At 43.4% G+C, this 23,474-nt stretch overlaps 1 protein-coding gene across 2 annotated transcripts in view; it reads right to left on the bottom strand.

The window, feature by feature from the left end:
- The window catches only part of CHD4 (chromodomain helicase DNA binding protein 4), a 36,520-nt gene extending 34,328 nt beyond the window's left edge, over positions 1-2,192 (bottom strand). For both annotated transcript variants that reach the window (XM_083351893.1, XM_083351892.1), the window contains exons 1-2: positions 2,120-2,192; positions 956-1,133 (exon numbers count right to left, since the gene is read on the bottom strand). In XM_083351893.1, coding sequence (XP_083208019.1) covers positions 956-1,052 — 97 coding nt within the window. In that variant the 5' untranslated portion in view covers positions 1,053-1,133; positions 2,120-2,192. The remainder of the gene's footprint in view (positions 1-955; positions 1,134-2,119) is intronic.
- Between the last annotated feature and the right edge of the window lie 21,282 nt (positions 2,193-23,474).

Raw genomic sequence — 23,474 nt, 5'->3', positions numbered from 1 at the left:
AAGCAATGACTTAAAAAAAAGGATGGTTACTCCAAAAAATAACTAATCTCAGAAACAAGTTTTCTGAAAACAATTAAAAGGTGACCAAAACCCATTACTCATAACTTTTCACTGTAAGGTTGGCCGTATTCAATTCATAGAGCAGGACTAAGGTGAGCAGTTGCAAAGTAAGCTACGCTAGGTGTGGCTGGGAACAAAAGTGGGTCATACAATTTACCCAAAGCATAGATCACTTTGTATACAGAAATACTGAACTTTCAAGTGGGCAATAGAAAGAAAGTCAGGCACTTGTCTCTTAGATTCACTCTTTGAAGGTGAAATGTTTGTTTTCATAGGAATCATTATCCATATCTTCCATGTCCCACCTCGCTTAATATCCATGCAAGGTACCTTCTACACATCAACTAATGAAATAAACCATGTAGGTTTTGGAAAACGGATGTAGTAAGACTTGAGACACACTTTCTGTAATACATATTTGGACTAATAAACAAAACCTTGTTGTGAAAATTTTCCCATTTTCACATACATTAAAAAATGACAAACCATTAATTCAGAATATCTGAAATCTACAATATGCTCTTCCCAAACACAGCAGAACACAACTTCTTCAGGAAGCAATGGATACAGAAGGAAGACATGCCAAATATTAGCAGTAGTTATAACCAGAGTTTCATCTGCAATCAAGTAGACATTTCATGTCATTTTTATACTGTGAGGAAAACCTCAAATTTTTACTTCTATGTTTTAATTACTGATACACGGTGTTGTTATTATAAAGTATCAAATATTAGATGAAGAGTAACTTATTACTTCCATGTCAGCCCTATAATAAATCCGGAGCATTGTGGTGTTTCTGGTCCCATATAAAAAGGATGAATTTGTCGCTACTTCTAGTTCATATTGTTTTATTTCTTGCCTTAAGAAAACCTCCTATCACAGCATTTCTGTGTACCTTGATGTTGATGAATACTGTTGTTCAACAGGATCTCCATCTCCTCCTCATCACTGCCAGCAGAGCAGGGCGATGGGGATCCTATGCCCGACGCCATGTCCTCTGATTAAGAGGGCTTCTGGGATTCAAGCAACTTGTGCTATCTTGGCACTTTTGTATTAATAATGGCAGTAATGTGCTACATGAAGAGAGAAGAGCAAGCGATAAGACTTAAAAGTCACAACACCTTTATACTAAGTTGTCAGATGGCCCAAATATCAAGAAAAAGTCAGCAGCAGGGACAGCCAAATAAATGAACAACTTGGCCCAAGCACCCATCCAAAGTGGTCCTGAGGGCAACGCTAAATTAATTCAAGGCAATTATTTCATTCTAAGTAGATTGACAGGAACTTCGACTTTGGGTTTTCCAGTTCTTTTTGGGATGGAGCCTGTGGGCAAGAAGGCGAATGTCTGGAATAACCTGGCTATGCTTTCTAAAAGAGAAAACTATCCGAGGGCTTCCTTTTTGCTCGTTTAAAAAAGAAAAAAAAGAAAAGACCCCCCCTAAGATTTACATTTCGGTGATGACCACCAGTAGGTCCAGCTGCAGGGAAAATATATACCAAGGGATCGTTTTAAGGAAAAATAGCAAACAAAAGGCACAGTCAGCTCAAAGGAAAGCAAGCAAACTTGCTTCCCCCCTGGGAAATGGGGGTGGGCACGAAGGCAGAAATCAAGCAGGGTAAGCGGAGGCGGCGGCGGGGGGGGGGGGAAGAGAGACGGAGGGAGGGAGGGAGGGAGGCGGGGACGGGAATCAAGGCCGGGTCTGGAAGATGGCGAGGAAAGGCCGCTTTCCCCGCTCGGGACGCGGAGGGAGAAGAAGCGCGGCCGGGGAGCAGCGGAGCCCCAAAGCGCTCCCCGGACACGTGCGCCAGCCGGGGTCGCGCGGTAGACAGCGCGGGGAGCCCCCTCAGTGCCCCCCCAGGCTGGTTCGGGGCCACGAGGGGGGCTCGCGGAGGGGCGGGTAGCCCAGGCGAGGCACCCCGCCTCCTCCAGGCGCGCCGGGCGGCGGTCTCCGGGGAGGGGAAAAGCGCAGCAGCCGAGTCCCGGAGGCCTGCCGCTCGCCCCCCCCCCAGTCCCTCCGGCGTCCACCCGCCCCGGCCTCGCCTTCCATCCCGCCCTCACCCGACTCCGGGCGCCCCGGCTTCTTATTTCTCGACGCCGCTGAAGGGAAAATGGCTCCGGCTCCAGCGCCGCCTCTTAAAGGGGAAAAAAAAAGCCCCAGCCAAGCTCCTCCCCCTGTTTCCCCCCCCCACGCGCTCCCGCCTCCATCCCATAATATGCCCCCGGTGCCTTGGAGACGAGTCCCACCTCCGTCACCTCAGTAACCCCCTCCTCAACCGAGGCATCCCATAATACTTCTCTGCCCACTAAAGGACCCGCTCGGAACCCGGCTCTGCATCCCATAATAACCGCTCCCCTCCCCTTTCCAAAACATCCCATAATAGTCCCTGCAGGGGGACCGTCCAGTAATACACGCTCCCCCCCATGCGGAAACATCCCATAATACTCGCCCTTACTCATACACACAATAGTCACCCTTCCCCCCATGGAGGCATCCCATAATAGTCACATTCTCTTCTTTCTTCCCCCCCCCCCCCCAGGCACCAGCTCACTGCCCTGAACATCCCATAATATTCACCATTACCTACCCTCATCCCCTTTGCCTGGCTCTTCCAACCCACCCACAGTAATCTCTTCCCCACTCACTCCTTCCCTGGCATATCCCATAATAAGTGCCCGCTGGCTGCCAAGTCTGGTATCCCAGAACAAGCCCTCCTCCCCTTTGCATCCAGCCCTGCCTCACTGAAATATTCTGGGAGCCCCCATGACATCCCATAATAGGCACACCCAGGACATCCCATAATATCAACCATTTTCATCTCTCTCTCTCTCTCTCTCCTCCCCCTTAGCCAGGCATCCCATAATAGTCTCTGGCCAGTGAGACATCCCATAATATTACCAGCAACTCTTAGCCACAGCCTACAATGCTCGCACTTACTGCATCTTGATCTCCCTTCCTGCAGCCCATAATAATCACTGCCACACTCTTCTTCCCCTGACAAGTAAAAGCAGCAAGAAAAGAAGACTCTGGTCTAAGGCACCCAGGGACCCCTCTGGGCCAGCACCTTCCTACAGACAGCAACCCCCAAACCCCGTAATAATAAATGTTTCCCATCCCCCCCTACTGAACACACAGACCATAATAACCACTGGGGGCATAGGGCCAATAGTCTATCCCATAATACTTTCGCAAAGCCTGCCAGGAATCTCCATTCCTCCTTTACATGATGCAGACTCTGCACATCCCATAATCTTTCATAGACTCCTATACAGGGGAAATCACACCTTATTGTCTGACTGCTATTAAGGCCTCAAGACAGATTTCACCTTTCCACGATTGTTTCTGACGGTTTGATAGCACAGGGATATGGAGAAAGTATATGGAAAGGGATCTGTAAAGGGATAAATAGATGTAATGATTACTGTATATGCAAATACAGTGTCAACCTAAAATAATCTTCAGCCACAGACACCCATGGGAACATTTCTTGGATACTCATTCTACTTTTCTATGTCTAGTCATGGAAAAGAAATCGGTCCACTTCAGTTTTAAAACTTTTCTGTAAGTGGCTAATAAAAATTGTTCATGATTATTTCTATGTACACAAGACACATCCCACAACAGCATTTTAAGCATACTGTTTTGTAAACACTTCTTGTCAAATATTATTATCTTTTATAAATGTCTATACAAGTATTCCAAGAAAAAACTGAAATGTAAATATAAGGTCTTATTTTAAATATAACTGAAGTTTCCTTATTGACCCTCAATGTTTTATGTTATCTTTCAAAATGTCCCATACCCTGTTGATATTTAACACGCATGGAATGCTAGATACAAAAATCTCTAGTACTGCTATGCATTTCAGTGCTATTAAATAAAGAAAATTGATAACATTGCTAGCTGGATAGCATCTTTGCTCATTATATCCGTTTATTCCCTGACTTAAAGGAACTTGTTTTTATCCTATCTACCACTTTTTCTTATTCTAGTAATTTACACTATACCATATATACTGATGATATATTTTTTTAAAAAAATACTGGTTTATTAAATTTAATATAGCACATAGACATTAAAAATTACTGTTAATAGTATGTTCCATTTATCCCCAAACAATATGTACATGGGGTAGCAAATTTAAGATGAACAGAGATCTGAAGGCTGGATAATGTCAGTGCCACTGGGGCAATACCTGGTCCTGAGACCATACTTTTAGCATTTTTGGCAGCTAAAATACATTGTCCCTACCACCACCCAACCCTGCCCTGCTCTTGCCACTCTTCCATAGCTCAACATAGTTTTGACAAATGGTGACAAACACAATTTATACTGTACATACATTAAAGGCAAATAAATGTGACCCAGGATAATGTTTCAGGATCCAATCTGGGTTGGTCACCAGGACCAGAGGTTTACTCTTCTGAGCTTTTTGGACTGGTGCTGGAGCCCATCCTCAGGGGGTTTCTCTTTATCAGAATGTGTGCTTTGGGCTATTCTATTTGTAGTATTTAATATATGGAATATTTAATTTATTTTTAAATATTTAAATTATGTTAAGAGAATGACCAGGGAGAGGAGAGGTTCCCTGAGGATGGGCTCCAGCATGAGTCTGAAAGCTTGGAAGACTAAACCTCTGGTCCCGGGGACCAACCCAGATTGGATCCTGTATATACATTATAAGGTTTTGGCAGGAGTCTTATTAAGCTTGTCTGTGTGTGTATCTGATATACAGGTAAGAAATGTTGTAATGAAACTGAGAAAAGTCAGTTTGTACATGCAACTTCCCATCCCTGTAACAAATATAGGAGAATAAAGTCCTAATACGTAGTTGTAATCTTGTAATTCTTATAGCTATTTTGCTACTAGACTTCATACTTAAACACCCAGTGATAACTCCCTCTCCACTCCTGCAATGAAAGCTGTCAGAGCCAAAACAGCTCAGATAGAATAGAGGAGAGCTGGTGATCATGAGCCTCCAGAAGCAGTTAAACTACTTGTTGGTAAATGTAAGGCAGTTCACATTAATCAGAGGGGCTAAATCTTTTACTCTGCCCAGGCTATCCGGAACAGAATACTGCAGCCGCATTAGTTCTCTTTTTAGGGAGAGGATCTAGGTAATAAGAGAGAATACTTAGGTAGCAGCACTGTTTCTTAGCTGCTTATTACAGTCCTTTGGACTCCTCATAGGCAACTCTTCAACCAATGAAGTGGTAAAGCCAACCCAACTCCTATTTCAGAGGACAAGGATACACATTCATTAACAGGGATTGGTGTGAGTCTAGTGGTTGTTATGTGGAATTGCCAGCCTTTCTGTTTTAGTCATGAAGATATATGTACATATATTTTTCTGTTAGCTATCAGACAAAGTCCAGGGTGCTAGAATCCCTGTGGGACAAAGTATTTGATTAATTTTTTTTAGGAATTCTGGGAAATATATAAGCACTTCCATAGGAGAATTGTGCACCAGCTCAAAACTAGCTTCAAATATCAGCAGTCCCATGACATAAGCAGGATTCAGAAGCAAATATTATTTATTTCTGGCTTAGCTACGATGTGTTTGAAGCCTCAGTAAATCTAATATTTTGTTAAAATTGTAAAATCTGTGGCATTACAGACAGTCCATTTCCACATCAAATTTTTTCCCATACCCCTGGAATTCAGTTGCATTTGTAGCTCCCTTGACTTTCAGGTCTGAACTATTTAAAAAAAATCAGATTACTAGCAGATAATAGCAAAGAGTTAAAAGTGTTATACAAGTACCTGACAATCATAATTTATCTCCATACTTGGTTTTTGCATGCATCAGGTCTGCTTATTTCATTGGATACTTCATTAATCAGTAAAAATGGACTCCTGCCTATTAAAGTTTATGCCCCAATTAATTAATTCAGTGCCTTTTTCTTTTAATATGCAGTACAAAGTATTTCTGAGTTTCATATTTTTCTCTTTCATCCTTCAAAGGGGGAAATTGAAGTCCTGCATGGCAACGTTTTTGCAATGTTCAACAAATCGTAGAATATAAAAATTGCTAGGCATTTTGAAGACCATCCATTTCCCCATACAATGCTCTCATCTTCTCTAGATGGCTAACTAAGGAATGCTCAAAGCACCATATATTCATTGCTCTGCTCCCTTCCTTGTTCTTCTTTCAGTTTCTTTTCAGGGCAAGATTTTTTTTTTTTAACATAACTAACCAACTGGACAGAGAGTGGCAAAATCAGCCCTTGGAGCAACTGTGGACTAGAAGACAGGTGAGGGTGCAGAGGAAGAATCCCAGGAAGGAATAGACAGGATGAGATGTGAAGTGCTATTCATGGGAAAGTACCTGCCCTGAAGCTTCAGAGGAAATGCAAGGAAACTGTGTTTGCAATGTTTTCTCTGGAGCAGGAGCCATGCTGGAATACTGTATGAATCCAGTATGACCATCCAGTATGATATGGGAAACTGAATGGCAACCAACGCTTGAAGGTAAAAGCTGCTGAATATATTTTCTGATTTTAATGTCTGCTGGTGTCTATGGATATTACCTAAAAACTAAAGAGATTTATTTCAAATTTTGTAAATTTCTCCATTTACAAATTAATCTATCAACTCACAGTTAAAAAATCTTTAACTGAATTGATACTATGCTATATTGAGAATCTCCACAGATGTATCATGCTTGTTTGTTTGTTTGTTTGTTTGTTTATATATCTTCAGGTAAAAGATAACATATAATATACACACATACAAACCTATGCAAAACAGTAATTATACAACAATCAGTAAAACACAAAGACCACAAATATGGCAGGAATAAAAGCTCTTACTGAATACACAATATGGAGTTAGGACAGGGGTCTTCAAAGTTGGCCCTTTTATGACTTGTGGACTTCAACTCCCAGAATTCCTCAGCCAGCATGCCTGGCTGAGGAATTCTGGGAGTTGAAGTCCACAAGTCATAAAAGGGCCAAGTTTGAAGACCCCTGAGTTAGGACATTAAAAGCCATGCAATATGAGAAAAAGGTCTTTGCTTGGCACCGAAAGGAACACATCCTAGGGGTTGAAATTGTGGTCTGCGGATAAAATAAAGGCAATACCACAAGAACATGATACTAAAACCTGGTTGCTGGGACAGGTTTTTGCTGTGGTTAAGTAAAAGTGCGGATTCTTCCTTAGCTGTAAAGAGCACTTGATATCCTGAAGTACTCAGTATAATCTACCTCAGAAGGCTACAATCTAGGATTCTTTACTAGGCATTGCTCCTCTGCTTTGGGCCTCGGGCATAATCCTCCATAGTCATTCTGCTTTGGACAGTAGGAGAATCATTTCTTTCAAAACTATGCTCTTCTATAGCATGCTGATTCCATTTGGAGACCTGGATCCTTTTGAATGTGCCTGCAGAAAACATTTGTGCAAAATCAGAATTAGTTTTTACAGTAGACACCAAATACAGCAGTCTGTCTGACAACATTTGCTTGCTACCCATTCCACATTAAAGAAAGTGACTGGAGGATTTTAGTGGGTGGAAGACAACAAAAGATTGGAGAATCCATCTCTTGTCCTCCCAAAGCTGCTTCTTCAAAAGGCAATTGGACTTTATGTTTTTTCTCTTGAAGATGTTTCTCTTCTCATCCAAGAAACATCTTCATTTCTGACTGAATGGTGGGGTCAGAACTGAAGATGCTTCTTGAATGAGAAGCGAAATGTCTTCAACAGAAAAAAACCAAAGAAAGTCCAGTTTCCTTTTGAAAAAGCACTTTTGGGACAACCATGACCAGGATGACTCAGAATCTCTACTGACAACCCAACCCTTGTTCTCCTTAGCATGCTGTATGTCATAAATAAAAAGAGCACCATTTGCTGGCAGCCTCTCTGCATTATTGAGCAGCAGATTTTATGTCAGTATAGTTTCCTGTTGATTCAAGGATTGGTGTGTACACACACACACACACACACACACACACACACACACACACTCTATAGTACCTTAACTATCTTCAAGAACAGTCCTGCCGTTCAAACTGATACTCTAGCTACAATACTATATTACACTGAAAGTGTTAAGATTGAATAGGTGAAAGATTGCTGTTTTGGATTTTGTTTGTGTTCCTGCCATTTTGTTTTCAACACATGCATGACACAACATGCAGTAATTAAACACATGACATGCAGTAATTAAACATTTTCCCCTATCACTTCTCTTTATGCTTTACCATTGTTAATGGCTGCATATTAAGTTGTTAAATGTGTATTAGGAAAGATGTGGAAAATTAGTTGATTTGAAAACAAAGGGCTCTGGAGAACTCCAGAACATTTCATTTTCCTCTATGCTGGGTCTAATATCATCCCCACCATGAGATTCTGAGGCTGTTTGGCAGTTTCTGGGAGTAAAGGCTCCAAACCAGAAGCAGTCTGGGGTATTCTAGATATTCGGAACATGCTCTGGAATATTCTGTTCCCAGTTTAACAAACTTAGTGCATCTCTGATCATAATTAGGGATAACCTCCAAACTGTTATTATTCGTTCTTTCTCACATATATACAGATTTGGAAGACGGAGCACTTGCCCGGAATAAAAGCCAACTGAAAAGAACAATCTTTATGTTTTGAGCATCTTGACTTCTTTCCCTCTAAGCCTTCTTTTTCCTTCCGTTGCAAGAGATACATGCTCTGAAGGTCCCTGGACAAACAGCCGCACCCAACAAAATTAGGCTTATCCCATAGTATTGCTGAGAGGAGATGTTGCTTGCAGCATAGCAACTATCCCCACCCCCACCCTGCTAGCAGCCATCCCATAATAGGTTGCCTGCTTTACAGGTTCTGACAATTGAAAGGAGGAGATTAAGTGGCGGAGGGGGCCGGCCTGGGTGGGTGGGTGGCAAAAGGGCGGTTGATAAAGGGGAGGGGGCACGCTGGAACTGGCTGGACTAGAAGCGAGAGGGAGAAAACGCAGCAGCCTCTTGGACAGAGTCCCAACAGACGCAGCCAGACATGCTGTCTGTATGCTGACATCCCATAATAATCTACTCTCCTCCCTCTTGTCCACAGCACGCCATAATAATTCAGAAAGGCCAGCTATATCCCATAATGTGTCTTTCAATTGTGCGTGTTGACTGAATACTGAGATAGCCCATCCCATAATAGTCCCAGTCTGGGAGGGGGGGGAGTGACATCCCATAATATTCTCACCAGCTGCAGCAGCAACAGCTACCACATCCCACAGTACTCTCAGCCACCCACTTTTCCCTCCTCCCCCATTTCTAGTCGCATTCGGCTTTGCTGCTGTGCCATCCCATAATATGCATTTGCTTTCCTCTGTGACGGAAAGCCTCCCAAACCCATAGTAGAGCCAGAGGCATGACCCATGGGCCAAACCCCAGCCAGCTAAGCCAGCTTGGTTGGAGACGTTTCCTGTGGCTGGACCTTGCTTTCAGCTTCCCCTGAGCATAAAACCTTGGGCCCTGGCTGGGTTAGCTCATGGCTCTTCTTGGCATAGAGACTTTTCTGCTTGAAAACAAAAATCTTCTATATTTTCAATCTAAGTCTCTCCCCCTCCCCCCATTTTCTCTTGTTAATAAGAAAAAAAAGCATCCAGAGGGTGTGTTTGTGTGTTTTTAATCTGACTGGTAATATTTTACAGGTAGTCCTCTACTTAAAGCCACCACTGAGCCCAATCTTTCTGTTAAGTGAGCTTAACTCCATTTTATGACCTTTCTTGCCACGGCTGTTAAGTGAATCACTGCAATTGTTAAGTTAATAACGTGGCTTTCCCATTGACTTTGCTTGTCAGAAGGTTGCAAAATGTGATCACACGACCCTGGGACACTGCAACCGTCATAAGTTCGTGTCAGTTGCGAAGCATCTGAATTCTGATCACATGATTGGGATTGCTGCAACAGTCATAAGTGTGAAAAATGGTTATAACTCAAGTGTTTTCAGTGCTGTTGTAACTTGGAATGGTCACTAAATGAAAGGTTGTAAATCAAGGACTACTTGTAATTGGCTTTCTCTCTCATTTTTGCCCAAAGCTCTTCTGGTTATTTTAATGTGAGTCAGAGTTTAAATATTAAGCAAGGGGTTCAAACTTAAGATAGCTCCATTTTACCTATCTAGCATTACTTCTATCATACCACTATAATTTGGAATACAGGTTTATTTTCATGAATTCAGACTTTTTTCAGAGAGCTAATCTCAATCTACACCGTTTACATTATTATGGGGTTATTCTGCATGGCAGCCTTAAGTACGTAGCTTGGCTCCTGTGCTGAAACTGGCTGCACATAAAGCTGGTTTAAAAAATTGCTGTTTGGATTTCAGTCTATAGCTTTGACAATGATGCTGGCTAGATGTTCTGCCCAGACATTGGTTAGCAGGACTCTTGGTTGAATTTTTGGTTGAATTTTTTTTACCATTATCTGTATGTAACACTCATCTGTATTGGGCAAGCAAGGGCCAATCGCTTTCCTTTTGTGAATGGGCCCAGCATGCCCATCCCTCACTCTCCTGGGAATGAAACAAAGTACAGTAGTTTTGCCATTCTTTCTGTCAGTTGGGTTGGAAGGGGAAATTGGCAAAGTCAATTTCAACTGGTTAAAATAAAAAAGATCCATTCTTTTACCTTTCTGCTGGTATACACATAAAATGAAGTTTTCTAACATTTCACAAACAGCAACACAGCTTTTTTTAGCCTACTCCATTGTGGGACACTCCCTTCAGAAAAGAGCAGGCACCTGGGCAGCCCAGACAAAATGGAGGACAGGGACCAGAGCAGAGGGCATATTCACACCTCAGTACCTACTAGCCCACCAGAGCAAAGGCATTTGTCTATATAACCTGACTTAAGACCACAATTGAGCCCAACATTTCCATTTCTAAGCAGGACAGTTGTTAAATTTACCCTGTTTTACAACCTTTCTTGCCACAGTTGTTAGGTGAATCACTGCAGTTGTTAAGAGTAACACAGTTGTAAAGTGAATCTGGCTTCCCCATTGCCTTTGCTTGCCAGAAGGTCACAAAATGTGATCACATGACCCTGGTACACTGCTACCTTCATAAATACATGCCAGTTGCCAAGGGTCCAAATTTTGATCACATGACCACAGGGATGCTGCAACAGTCCTAAGTGTGAAAAATGGTCATAAGTCACTCTTTTCAGCGCCATTGTAACTTCAAATGGTTACTAAATGAATGGTTGTAAGTCAAGGGACTACCTGTAATTAAATTAAGCACAGGCAGCTTAGGCTGGAAGAAATTGTAAAACACTACTTTGGATAATAAACAAGAAAAGACATTGAAGAGGGTATCTTCACAGCAGACTGAGCAGACTGAGCAGATGAACGTTGTGCATTCTTATCCTTCAGAAATTGACTGTCCTCATACAAGGCAAGCAGGACCTATCGAGCTCTTAATGTGCCTAAAGGAGGACAGCATTTAAATCTGTGTGCTAATGCTTGTACTGTTTTCTTTCTGATTACAATTAAGGTTTCAAACTTTAACCTATCAAGCTTTAAACTTTACTTTACTTTACTTTAATTGAATTTTTATACCGCCCTTCTCCCGAAGGACTCAGGGCGGTCAACAGGGCATATAAATAGAAGTACAAAAGTTAAAAAGGATTAAATTGTTGCCCAAATCAAAACAATCAAAATATAAAAAAACATTAAAACCTTAACATTTCCCCCATCAGGCCAGGCCAGCTTGTTCGAATAAATGGGTCTTTAACCGCGCCGGAAGGAGCGAAGATCCGGTGCCATCCGAAGCTCAACCGGCAGTTGATTCCATAAAGCCGGGGCGCCCACAGAGAAGGCCCTCCCCCTGGGGGCCACCAGCCGGCATTCTCTGACTGGAGGCACCCTGAGGAGGCCTTCTCTGTGGGAACAACAACATTCTTCCAACTTATCTTCCATCACAGTCTTTACGAACATTTTCTAGACGACCTCATTTTCCAATTAAGGCAGCTAAAAATTGTTAAGAACATAATAAGAGGCCAAACACTCATTAATAGCAAACCAGTGCATCCAAAAAGCTCAGAAACAGAGTGAGAAGATGATAGCTGTCTTTTACTACTATTCCCACAGAGCTGCCATTTAACAAATGTTGACTATATGCAGCTATCATACCTAATAGCAATAAATAGCTCTTCTCCATGAATTTGTCTAAGATAAAAATTTCCTTCAGTGGGAATTGACTTCTGGAGCCTGTCATGGACTTGATGGAGATATCCATGAAGATTTCTTGCTAACAATATGGTTCAAAGAGGTTTGCCATTGCCTCCCGTCCAATGTTTTATTTTAGTTCATCTGTATCCTGCCTTATTATTTTTACAAATAACTCAAGTTGGTGAACATATCCAAAACACCTTCCTCCTCTTATTTTCCCCACCACAACAAACCTGAGGTAAGTTGGGCTGAGAGAGTATGACTGGCCCAAGGTCATCCAGCTGGCTTTCATGGCCTAAGATGGCACTAGAATTCAATAGCCTCTGGCTTTCTAGCCTGGTGCTTTAACCACTGGACCAAACTGGGTTTGTGAAGACCCTGCACCTAGTGAAGAGACAGTTCTGGTGGCCAAAAATGAAAAGGGACATAGAAGCGTACGCAGCCAGATGCCCTCTGTGTGCCTCAATTATGCAGATACTCAGAAGCCCCCTGGGCTGCTGCAGCCGGTAGCCAACCCGATGAACCCTTAGGAGGAAATCTCCATGGACTTTATTGTGGACTTGCTAGAGAGCACTGGGAACACTGTAATTTGGACCATTATGGACTTGTTCTCCAAGCAGGCACATTTCATGGCGTGCCCAAATATTCTCTCCACTCAATCCCTGGCAAGCCTATTTATACAACATATCTACCAACTACATGGAGTCCCAAGGCACATTATCTCAGACCAGAACATGCAGTTCATCACAAAGTTTTGGCAGGAATTCTTTAAGCTGTATTGGCTCTTCGCAGGACCTTAGCTCTGCCTATCACCCCAGTACCAAAGGAGCCTGTGAAAGGGGGAATTCCATATTAGAGCAGTACCTGAGGTGTTATGTAAATTACCAACAGACTAATTGGGCTGAACTCCTGCCTTTTGTGGAAGTGGTGTATAGTAACTCCGTGCTTAATAGCACGGGATTTACTCCATTCAGGGTAGCTAGTGGAGTGAAATTAAGGAGGTTTTTAACTCCTGGTACCACAGTGGGAAACTGCAGTATCTAGTATTATGGAGAGGCTACCCTTTGGCCGATGCAGAATGGGTAGCAGCAATGGATGTAAAGACAGCTAGATTAGTGCACAGATTTCATGCTGAGTATCCAGGTCAGTCCAAGTGAGGGAGGTCATGGAAGTGGACGGTGATGTCTAATATTATGTACCCTGTTGGGTTTTGTTTTTCAGGACTATCATTCTTCTGGAGGGTTGGCATGTCAAACCTGACTCAGTTCCATAATTGCACCTGCTGTCACTTGCAATTTGGCAAACAGCAAGGGAAGGGGGGTGGGCGAATTTCTAAGGAAGGAGGGAAGCTCTAGAATGCAAGAGTGCCTTCTGTTGCCTGCGAGACACTAGACACCAAGGTCAAGTTATGAAATGTTTGAGTGGCACAGACAGTCTTTCCCAAAACAAAAGAACTGAACACAGTTGGTGAGCTGTGGGTGGCCCGAGGGGAAAAGGGGTTTTTACCTATGGGATTTTCATGGGAAAAATCCCAGAACTGTCTTTGCTTCTGCTGTACCTAGATGGATCTTTCAATAAAGCTACACTCTTGTTAATTTGGAAGAGCTTAGGTCGAATGTGCCAAATGGAACGGTTGACACTAGCTCTTACTAGATGCTTCAAGAATGGTGGCTCACCTTCTTTTAAAACCATCTAAATTGGTAGCCCTTACCACATCCAAAGGCAAGAAAATATAATAATTTATGCATTGGGTAAAGAAGTATTTCCTTTTATAAATATTGAATCTCTTCACATTTTTAATATTAGAAAAAAGAATAATTTATCTTTGTCCACATTTTCCATTTTATAAAACTTGACATATCTCTTCTTACTTGCTAAAGAATAAAAAATACCGGTACTAACATTTTCTTCTAGCTTCATATTCATCTTGGTTGCCCTTTTCTGTACTTTTTTCATACTGTAATGCCTCTTTCAAATTCAGGAACCAGAACTTTGAACAGACCCAAATATGTTCAACTGTAAATGTATGCAAAATTATTACATCGACAGCTTTATTTTTAGTCCCCTTCCTAACTGTGGAAGTTACTTATTTAAAAGCAATCTCATTCTATTAAGAGGGCTATTTACCGTGGTCCAGCATCACTCTCTCGATTAGTCTTTACCAGCGTACATCTCATTAATGCATATTTGATGATAAAATTGTTTGTACCAACCAATGTACAAGTATATTATTTTGCACTTTCTTATATTAAGATCCTTTATTAGCACCTCTGCTGAATTTAGAGGCATCCTTTGGAACTTTTAGTAATCTTGCAGGATCCAATCTGGGTCAGTCTCTGGGACCAGAGGCTTTTTCTTCTGAGCTTTGGGACTCATGCTGGAGCCCATCTTCAGGGGAACTTCTCTCTAACAGAGTGTGTGCTGTTCTGTGTGTGTGGTTGGAAAATTCGGAAGACAAAACCTCTGAGGTCCCGGTGACCGACCCAGATTGGATCCTGCAACATTATCCTGCCTTCATTTGTCTTAGTAATCTCTTATTGATTATGCCACTTTGAAAAATTCAATGTCATCAACAAGCTACCCATCTCATTCTTCATCTTTAATTTATAAGAAAAAGTATTAGTCCCAACACCAGCTCTTGGAGAACTCAGCTATGGGAAAATGTCCATTATGCCTACTCTCTACTTCTTCTTGTTTAACCAGTTATCATCAGGGACTTGGAGGTCTTCTAGTCCAACCCATGTGCGAAGCAGAAGACCTTATACTATCCTGGACAAATGGCTGTCCAATCTTTTCTTGGAAACCTCCAGCGATGAAGCGCCCACAACTCCAAGAAGCATGTTCGTGAGTTCATGAGGAGTTAGACATTTTTAAAAAAATATTTAAATATACAGTATTTACCAGTTTATACAATCTACATAATTGCCGAAAACTTTAAAATGTCTAGATGATGAGAAGAGGTGCTTACAGGTCTTCTATTGGATATGTATATCATCATTTTTCACTTTAAAAATAATAGTTATCATGGTAGTAGAACAGACTTTAAACTGTTTAATGTCCTGTATTCCTTTTTTTCTTCCATTTTTCCAGTCCTCAGAGATGGATGCTGATTTAAGAAGAAGTGATGCTTTTTTTGTTAGAAAATCAGCAAATTCACCTTGGAATGAAAACATTGAATGGATACCATCTGGACCCAATGATTTGTTTATTTTTATTCTGGTAACTACAGTAGGTAAGGTGAAGGTAAAGGTTCCCCTGCACATGCATGCTAGTCATTTCCGACTCTAGGGGCCGGTGCTCATCTCCATTTCAAAGCCGAAGAGCCAGCGCTTGTCCAAGGACGTCTCCGTGGTTATGTGGCCGGCATGACTAGATGCCAAAGGCGCACGGAATGCTGTTACCTTCCCACCATAGTGGTCCCTATTTTTCTACTTGCATTTTTATGTGCTTTCGAACTGTTAGGTTGGCAGAAGCTGGGACGAGTAACAGGCGCTCACTCTGTTACGCGGCACTTGGGATTCCACCTGCCAAACTGCCGACCAACAAGCTCAGCATCCTAACCCACTGAGCCACCGCGTCCCTTTTTATTCTGGTAACTACGATAGGCCTATTACTTCACTTTCTTGTCACTTCTATTTTTATTTAGTTCATATTTCACCATGCAGACAGATGTAACAATTTGCTGTTTTCCTGAAAACTTCTTATCCTCCTTTAAAGTTTTTTTGTCCGACAGCGTATGTATTGCTGTTTCCAATGTTTTAAAAACGTGTTGTTGTTGAAGGTCCTAATGTTTTTGCCACACGCTCAATTTTTTTTTTGAGAGGTTGTGTTTATTGTGGTACCTTCTGTTACACATGTCAGGAAGATTTATCATATTTTAAAGATGGCTTTCTTTCCTTTACAAAGCTTCCCTCTCTGTTAAGATCTGGCAATTTCTAAATTTCATTTTTCCTGATTTGAGTTATTTATTTTATCAAGTTCAATTTTCAGTCATCTCAAACCCTTCTACAGATTTGCCTCTTGATCCTCTCTTCTTTTTAACGAATACCTTCACACTTTTGAAGTTTTCTCTTCTGGATTAGTTTGGCATTTGTCTACTACATTAAATCAAATGCAACACTATTGTTGTTATCATTTCCAGTCGATTCAGTAAGGATGATATCTTCAGCTAGGTCTTGGTTCCTCACTCCCTGATGGTACCTTGTTTAATTATGCTGGAACCTGTATCCTCCCAGTGGTTAAAAGAGAGAAAAGCACTTTTTATAGGATTGTGCTCCTCTCCTTACAGGTATGTCTCTGATTTTTCTCTCTCTAAAGATCATCCCAGGCTTCTTGATCAGGGAGGTGACAGTAGGATCCTATAATTGTGGAGATGAATATTGACACAAGAAAATCTTTAGCCTACCCATTTTGGATCAAAGCTCATTACTTTTCAGTTATTATTAAACCATACAGTATGGTTTAAATTAAAAGACTAACAATTACAAACATGTTTTTTTAAAAGAAAAAAGCATGTTAGGAAGTATACCTAACTGACTGATCAGCTCAAGAAAATTTGATTAAATTGCTTGCAAATCCTCTTTGCCCCCTGTCAAAAAATAACTGGTTGTGAAGCTGTCAGAGAAAGAATAAACATTTTACATTGCCCGTCAGGTGTAGATTTATTCTCCTAAATCCAAGCCTGACCATTAATGCTAGCTTTTAATGATTGGAGTAGATTGCAACAGTGGGGCATCTGTGATACAGTAGAGTATTTTAGTGCTTAAACAGCAGTTTATGGACTTTTTATTTTTAAATGTTATTAGCATTTACCACCTAGCTTCAGTTTTGACAATGACAGAAGCCGGAAATCAAACTAACTATATACTATGTATTATACACATGCAAAAGGAAGGCAATGAAATTAAAAGGAAAAAATGGCAATATGATTTTGGAAATTCTCTCATTAAATTAAGCAATCTTTACTTGTTTAGAATTTATTTTAAAGTCTTTTTTATAGATGTACATTACATCATTCTGCCTCTTGAGTTGCTATTTTTAACATCCATCAATTATCTTTACATTCTGCAGCTTGTAGCATTTGGCAAGGAGAGTGAAGTGTCTCCATCCACCAACTCAGACTGGCCCTTGGAGACTCTTAGACGTAAAGGACAATAACAACTTGTAGTCTGCACAAGGACTATTTCAGAATATCAAAGGTTTTCCTGACTCTGATACAGGTTTCTGTACGACTGAATTATAGAACAGGATAGAATCATAGGGCTGGAAGGGATTTTTTGAGGTCTTCTAGTGCAACCCATTGCCCAAGGCAGGAGCCCTTATTATGCCAACCTGGAAAATGGTTGTACAATCTTTTCTTGAAGGCCTTCAGTGAGAGAACACCCTCAACTCCAGGAGGCATGGTGTTCCATTGATTAATTGTTCTCACTATCAGGAAATTCCTCCTTAGTTCCAGGTTGAATCTCCCTCTGATGAGTTTCCACACATTGCTTCTTGTCCTGCCCTCCAGGTGGTATTGAGGATAAATCAACCCCCTCTTCCCTGTGACAGCCCTTCAAGTATTGGAAAACTGCTAGCATGTCACCCGTAATTTTCTCTTTGTTAGACTAAACCTACCTGATGTCCCATACATAGACATTCTAGTTACGATTTAGCCTCCATATACTTTTGTTCTCTGCACTCTTTCTAAGACCTCAGCATTTTTTTGGTATCGTGGTGACCGGAAGTAGATGTAGTATTCCAATTGTGGCCTCACTAGTTGCAGTATAGAGCGGTACTATCACTTCCTGTGATCTTGATGCTATCCCTCTGTTGATGCAGCCTAGGAATGCATTAGCTTTTTTGGCAGCTGCATCACATTCCTGACTCATGTTAAGCAGGAGTCCACAAGGACACTTAGATTCATCTCACAGGCACTGCTGTTGATCCATACATTTGTTTTTTCTTGCCTAAGTGCAGGACCTTATTTTTCTCAGACGGCAACCTACCATCTGGGGAGATATGAACCAGAGCGCTAGAATAAAAGTCATACTAAAAGGAATTTAGAAGGTATGAAGGACACACACAATGAGCAATGCACGTAACTGATTTGAGAACTAAGAAATGATAGTGACCTATTTTTTTTATATAAGTGATTCTTCTTTTAATTCCCTTTGGTAAAGAGCTGACATTTCATAATGAATGAGATCCTATGTTTGAAAACCAGTAGAATTGATGGCCCATACATTTGATTTAATGGTGGGCAGGAAACAAACAATTTGTTGATTGGATTAAGCCTGAAATTTGCTGGGAAATCAGTGTTAAGAGGTTTTGCTTATAATAAATGGATTATAATATGCTGCAGATATATGTGCATTGACAAATACATTTTTAATGGAAGTACGGTAGACATTACTAATCTCATCAGTCTCTTCTTAGAAAGGAACTAAATGTATGAAATTAGTGCCCATATACTTCTGCTATATAGAGCAATGAAAACTGTGAAATAGTAGAACTTAATATTCTGTGCCCATCTGTTGCTGTTTTAATAAAAGAAACAAAGATTTGAAATGAAAACATCTTTCCCTTGATTATTAATTCAAATTTCAGACATCCAATGAACAAAACAAGAATCCTTCTCTGTAACTACCTGGATACAATTGATGGATTTTCATAGTTTGCATGAGAAGAATCTCCTTTCCTTTTGCTTTTTTCTAAACAACTCAAGTTTCAGTCATCATTATAAACAACAATAATGGCAAATATAAAATGCCTCTGCAGTGGAATGCTAAAAGCTACTTTGTGAGAATCCATCCATTAAAATGGTTGGTGGAATTCTTCCTGCCGTGATAAGGGATATATGAGGATAAGAATTATTATAAAAAGACTTTTTAGAGAGAAAAGTGTGATTTTTATTCCTAGTTTGGAGGTGGTTGTGAACGGTGTCAAGTCATTTCTACATCAATTTTAGGACAAATGATTTATTAAATAAACTCAAAGTATTAAATTTAATTAAATTCTGTTGAGAGAAAAATCTTCATCAGGGTCCAGTCCAAGCCGGGAATAGACAAAATGGAGGCTGCTTTAGGAAAGAAGGTACAGTTTATTTAGTTGCCAGAAACTTCAGAGACAGCAGCATGTTTCTGGGGTGGCTGACCACATGGAGCTGGGAGTGGTGGGTTTTTATACCTTCTTAGGCTTTTGTGTTTGGAGTTGTTCCTGTTCCTGTGGCATGAACTTTGATCTGAGCTTTTGAATATGTCCTTTTGGTATTCTGATGGTGGTGGGTTAATCCTATTGTCCTAAAGGTCATGTCCTGCTTCTCTGGGGCTGTGGCTAATGGCTATATCCTGTGTTGGATTTTTGGGTGAGGGGTTGCTGTTCTAATTCTATTACTCTGCTGTTCTTAGCTAACAGTTTTGCTGCAAGGGATTTCATATTTTGTCTTGAATGGGCTTCTGCCCAGTAGTATTTGCTCATGAATGGGGCTTCAGTCTTTCTGAATGGGATTATCAAATCTGCATTTCTACAGACCTGGCCTGCTTAGTTTCTCCTTGGGGCTATTAAGAAAAACTGGGCCTGCTTTTCTGCCTTTAAGATCCTTGGGAAAATATAATATTCTGCCTTTTTAATATTCCTCAAAATATTTCCTTCTCTGGGGGGGGTGACTTCCCCCAATTCCTACATATGATAGCAGGGAACCTGGCAACTGGTTGTCAATACAAATAGGTTGCCATGCACCCAAAATTCAGTCATGTGATGGGGGACCGCAATGTTTTATGATGACTGGAAGTACTTTGTGGGCCATAAAGCACCTGTGTCAGAGTCCTGCTGTTCGGCAGCCGAGAGTCAGGGATTCCCTGGGTGTTTTGCGGCATCAATGGCTCGCTGCTAGGCTGTGGCTGCTTGGCTGTCCCCCTCCCCCCTCCCTAAAGTGGCAAGCCCATGGGGCTTGACATGTGGCCCCTTCCACCTGGAAAACAAGGAGAAACATGTGATCAGTCACTCACTGTGGCAGACAGTTCAGCTGACCACCCCTCCCTGCTTCCTGGCACACTATTGGTGGAACCTCCTCACCAGTCGGGGGCGTGGACATCTGCTTTCCCCACCCATAAGGCCTCTGTGACAGGATATCCCTTCCACCGCACTAAGTACTGCAACCGTCCCTGCCAGAACCAGGAGTCCAGTATCTCCTGCACCTCATAATGGGCTCCCGTAACGGGCCCTAGTGCCCTTGGCATGGGCCTCAAGAAGGTTCCCTTTACCGGCTTCAACAGGCTACAATGGAAGACTGGATGTATCTTCCCCAGGAACCGGGGTAGCTGTAGTCATATGGCTACCGGATTGATGATCTGTATGATCCGGAACGGCCCTAGATATTTCAGTCCCAGCTTTTTGCAAGGCACCCACAAGCAGAGGTACTTTGTCAATAAATATACCATGTCCCCCACTCGGAAAGCCTCTTGGGGAGTCCTTTACTTGTCTGCCTGCACCTTTGCAGCCTCCTCTGCTCTTACTAAGGCCCTCTTCACATTCCCCCCAATGTGAGCTATCCAGTCATGGGGTTGACAGGGAGAGGGATCCCACTGGGAACACTCAGGGATTGGGATGAAGTCCAGACCATGTACCACCCGAAAAGGGGTGAAACTGGTGCTGCTGTGCACCACATTATTATATGCCACTTCTGCGAATGGTAGCATTTCAGCCCAGTCGTTTTGTTGATAGGAGGTGTAGCACCATCGTGTTGGCCCGTTCTGCTGCCCCATCGGTACTGGGGTGATACGCTGAGCTGAGTCCTTGTGACGACACGATGGAACGGACGAACTCCTGTAAACTGGGAGTAAACTGCACCCCCCGATCCGAGATGATCCACCGGGGCACCCTGTGCAGGCGGTATACCTGTGTGATGAACATTTTGGCAAGCTTCTGCACAGATGGCAGCCTCTTACTACCAGGGTGTGAGGAGCATGGCTAGCCCCTACCCTCAACCTTGGGCTGGCCAAATGGAACTGGACTGGCCCTGCCTGGCTTGGCTGTGTCTACAGTTGTGGCCACGAAGCCATCTTGGGTCTTGCCTCCAACCTTGGCCATAGGGAGGGATCCTGGACCCCAGCTTCCCCAAACCAGTCCCTTAGAGCATCCAGTGTATATCGTCCAGGTGCCGTGGAATAGCTCCAATCTTCACTGTCATCTGTCAGATGCCTCTCTCTCCACTTCATCATGGGGCCCATGGCACCCGGTGGTTTTACCGGGCCGAAAACCAAGCTGGTGACAGCTGAACTGTGCCACCATTCCCCTGACGCCCCTGCATCCTGTGCCACCCCTGAAGCTGTTTGGGTATTGCTCACTGGACTTACAGGTCGAGCCTCATGCACTTTGGGCCGCACCACTGGCTGATCACCTTCATTTCCCTCAACAGGACTTGGTGCTGCCACCTCAGCTGTCTCTCCTCTGTCACCCACAGGTGCCATCTCCTGTGTCCCTTCAGCCATTCCCTGAGTAAGCACAAGGGTAATGGGGAGGAACAAATAAAGGGAGCACTGACTTTCTGTCAGAGTCCTTACCAGCCCTGGTCCCACAGATGACAAATGTTGGTCGACAAGGTAGCTGGCTAGGCAGGAACGTTCTGACCAGTGTTTATTGACGGCAAATAACAGCAAATAAAGTCAGTGCTGGGAGTGATCTGCTCCCAATGCCTTACATGCAGTCAGCCCCCTTAGCTCCACCCCCCAATCAGCTAGCCAGCATCCGGCGTCCGTCCTCAAAAACAGCAACACTGGCTTCTGGTTTCTTCCTCCGACTGGCTGTGCAATCCCTTGTGTGGATCAGCTGTTTGACTGCCAGGCTGTTCAGGGGCATGGCGTTGCAGGTAGGGCCGCTCCTGTCACTCCCCTGCGTGCTGTCCTTAATGCCTACTGCCGACAGGGCTCCTGCCGTTCAGTGGCCGAGAGTCAGGGATTCCCTGGGTGTTTTGCAGTGTCAATGGCTCGCCCCTTGGCTGTCACCCTCCCCTGTCCCTGACGTGACAAGCCCACGGGGCTTGAAAACCTGCTGCAACTATGAGCAGTTGTTAAACATAGAGAAGGGCTTTTCAACCAGTGGTACACAAGCACCTGGCTGGTGGTACATGTAGGACGGGTTGAACAGCACTGTAAAAAAAAACAGTAAAATAAAAAGCATTTTTTTACTAACCTGCTTTCAGCTGCATTCCGTTTCTCCATTTGCTTCTCAGCCACGTGTTTGTGGGACAAAAAAAGTTCCATGAGACTTTCTAACTTCTCGCGAAATCTTGCAAGAAGTTAGAAAGTCTCATGGAACATTTTTTTTTACCGATAGTCCCACAAACATGTGGCGAAGGCAGAGAAGTGGAGAAACGGAATGCAGCTGAAAGCAGGTTAGTAAAAAAATGCTTGGGGGTGGTGAGGGCATCTGGGTGGGGGTGGGGGCTGGCAGAACCTGGCTAGGCTTGTTCTGTCCAGATGTCTTTTGCGCTTGCCAAAAGAAGGAGGGAGCCCTGCCTTTCCTCCCGAACGCTCGAGCGGGGTTTCTGCGGGGTTTCTGCGGGGTCTCCACTGCAGGGTGGTCCATGCCTGCAGCCACGAGGATGCCACTGGGATTCCCCTCTCCACAGCATGATGCCGGATTGTCCCACACCCTCCGCAGAGAGCTCCTGACAGTCTGCTGGCTCCCCGGTGGCAACCCCAGCTGGCGAGGAGAACAGAGGAAAGGCGGTGAGCCTTGAACTGGGCTTGACTACTCTGGAGGGCTCCCAGCGTTCCGCTGACCCCCTGGCAGTGGCTCCAGCTGGCAAAGAGAGCAGGAGGGGGGGCAGCGAGCCTGGAACTGGCCCTAACCACTCCGGAGGGCTCCCGGTGTTCTGCTGGTCTTCCGGCAGTGGCTCCAGCCGATGAAGACAGCGGGAGGGAGGCGGCGAGCCTGGAACCGGCCCCAACTGCTCTGGAGGGCTCCCGGCATTTCGGTGGCCTCCTGGTGGTGGCTCCAGCCAGTGAGGAGACCGGGAGGGAGGCGGTGGGCTGGCACCGGGTTTCCCCCCACTCCATTGTGTGTTGGGCTCACGGGGCCAGACTTGCCTGTGTTGAGCCGCACTATGGCTGAGAGGCAGCGGGCAATAGAGGAGGAAGAGGAGCAAGCCTCGGTGGGTGCCAGTGGCAGTGGCAGCAGCAGCGTCATTGTCCCCGCGAGTTTCTCCAGGCTCTGGAGGGATGTCATGGGGATCTTGGTGAGCAGCTGCCCTACAGAGATGGGACAGATGACCTGGATGGTGCGCCGGGGG

The sequence above is a fragment of the Vipera ursinii genome, assembly GCF_947247035.1.
Source record: "Vipera ursinii genome assembly, chromosome: 2".
Lineage (NCBI taxonomy): Eukaryota > Metazoa > Chordata > Lepidosauria > Squamata > Viperidae > Vipera > Vipera ursinii.
Note: the sequence above shows the minus strand (reverse complement) of the source record. Positions and strands in the feature narration are given on the sequence as shown.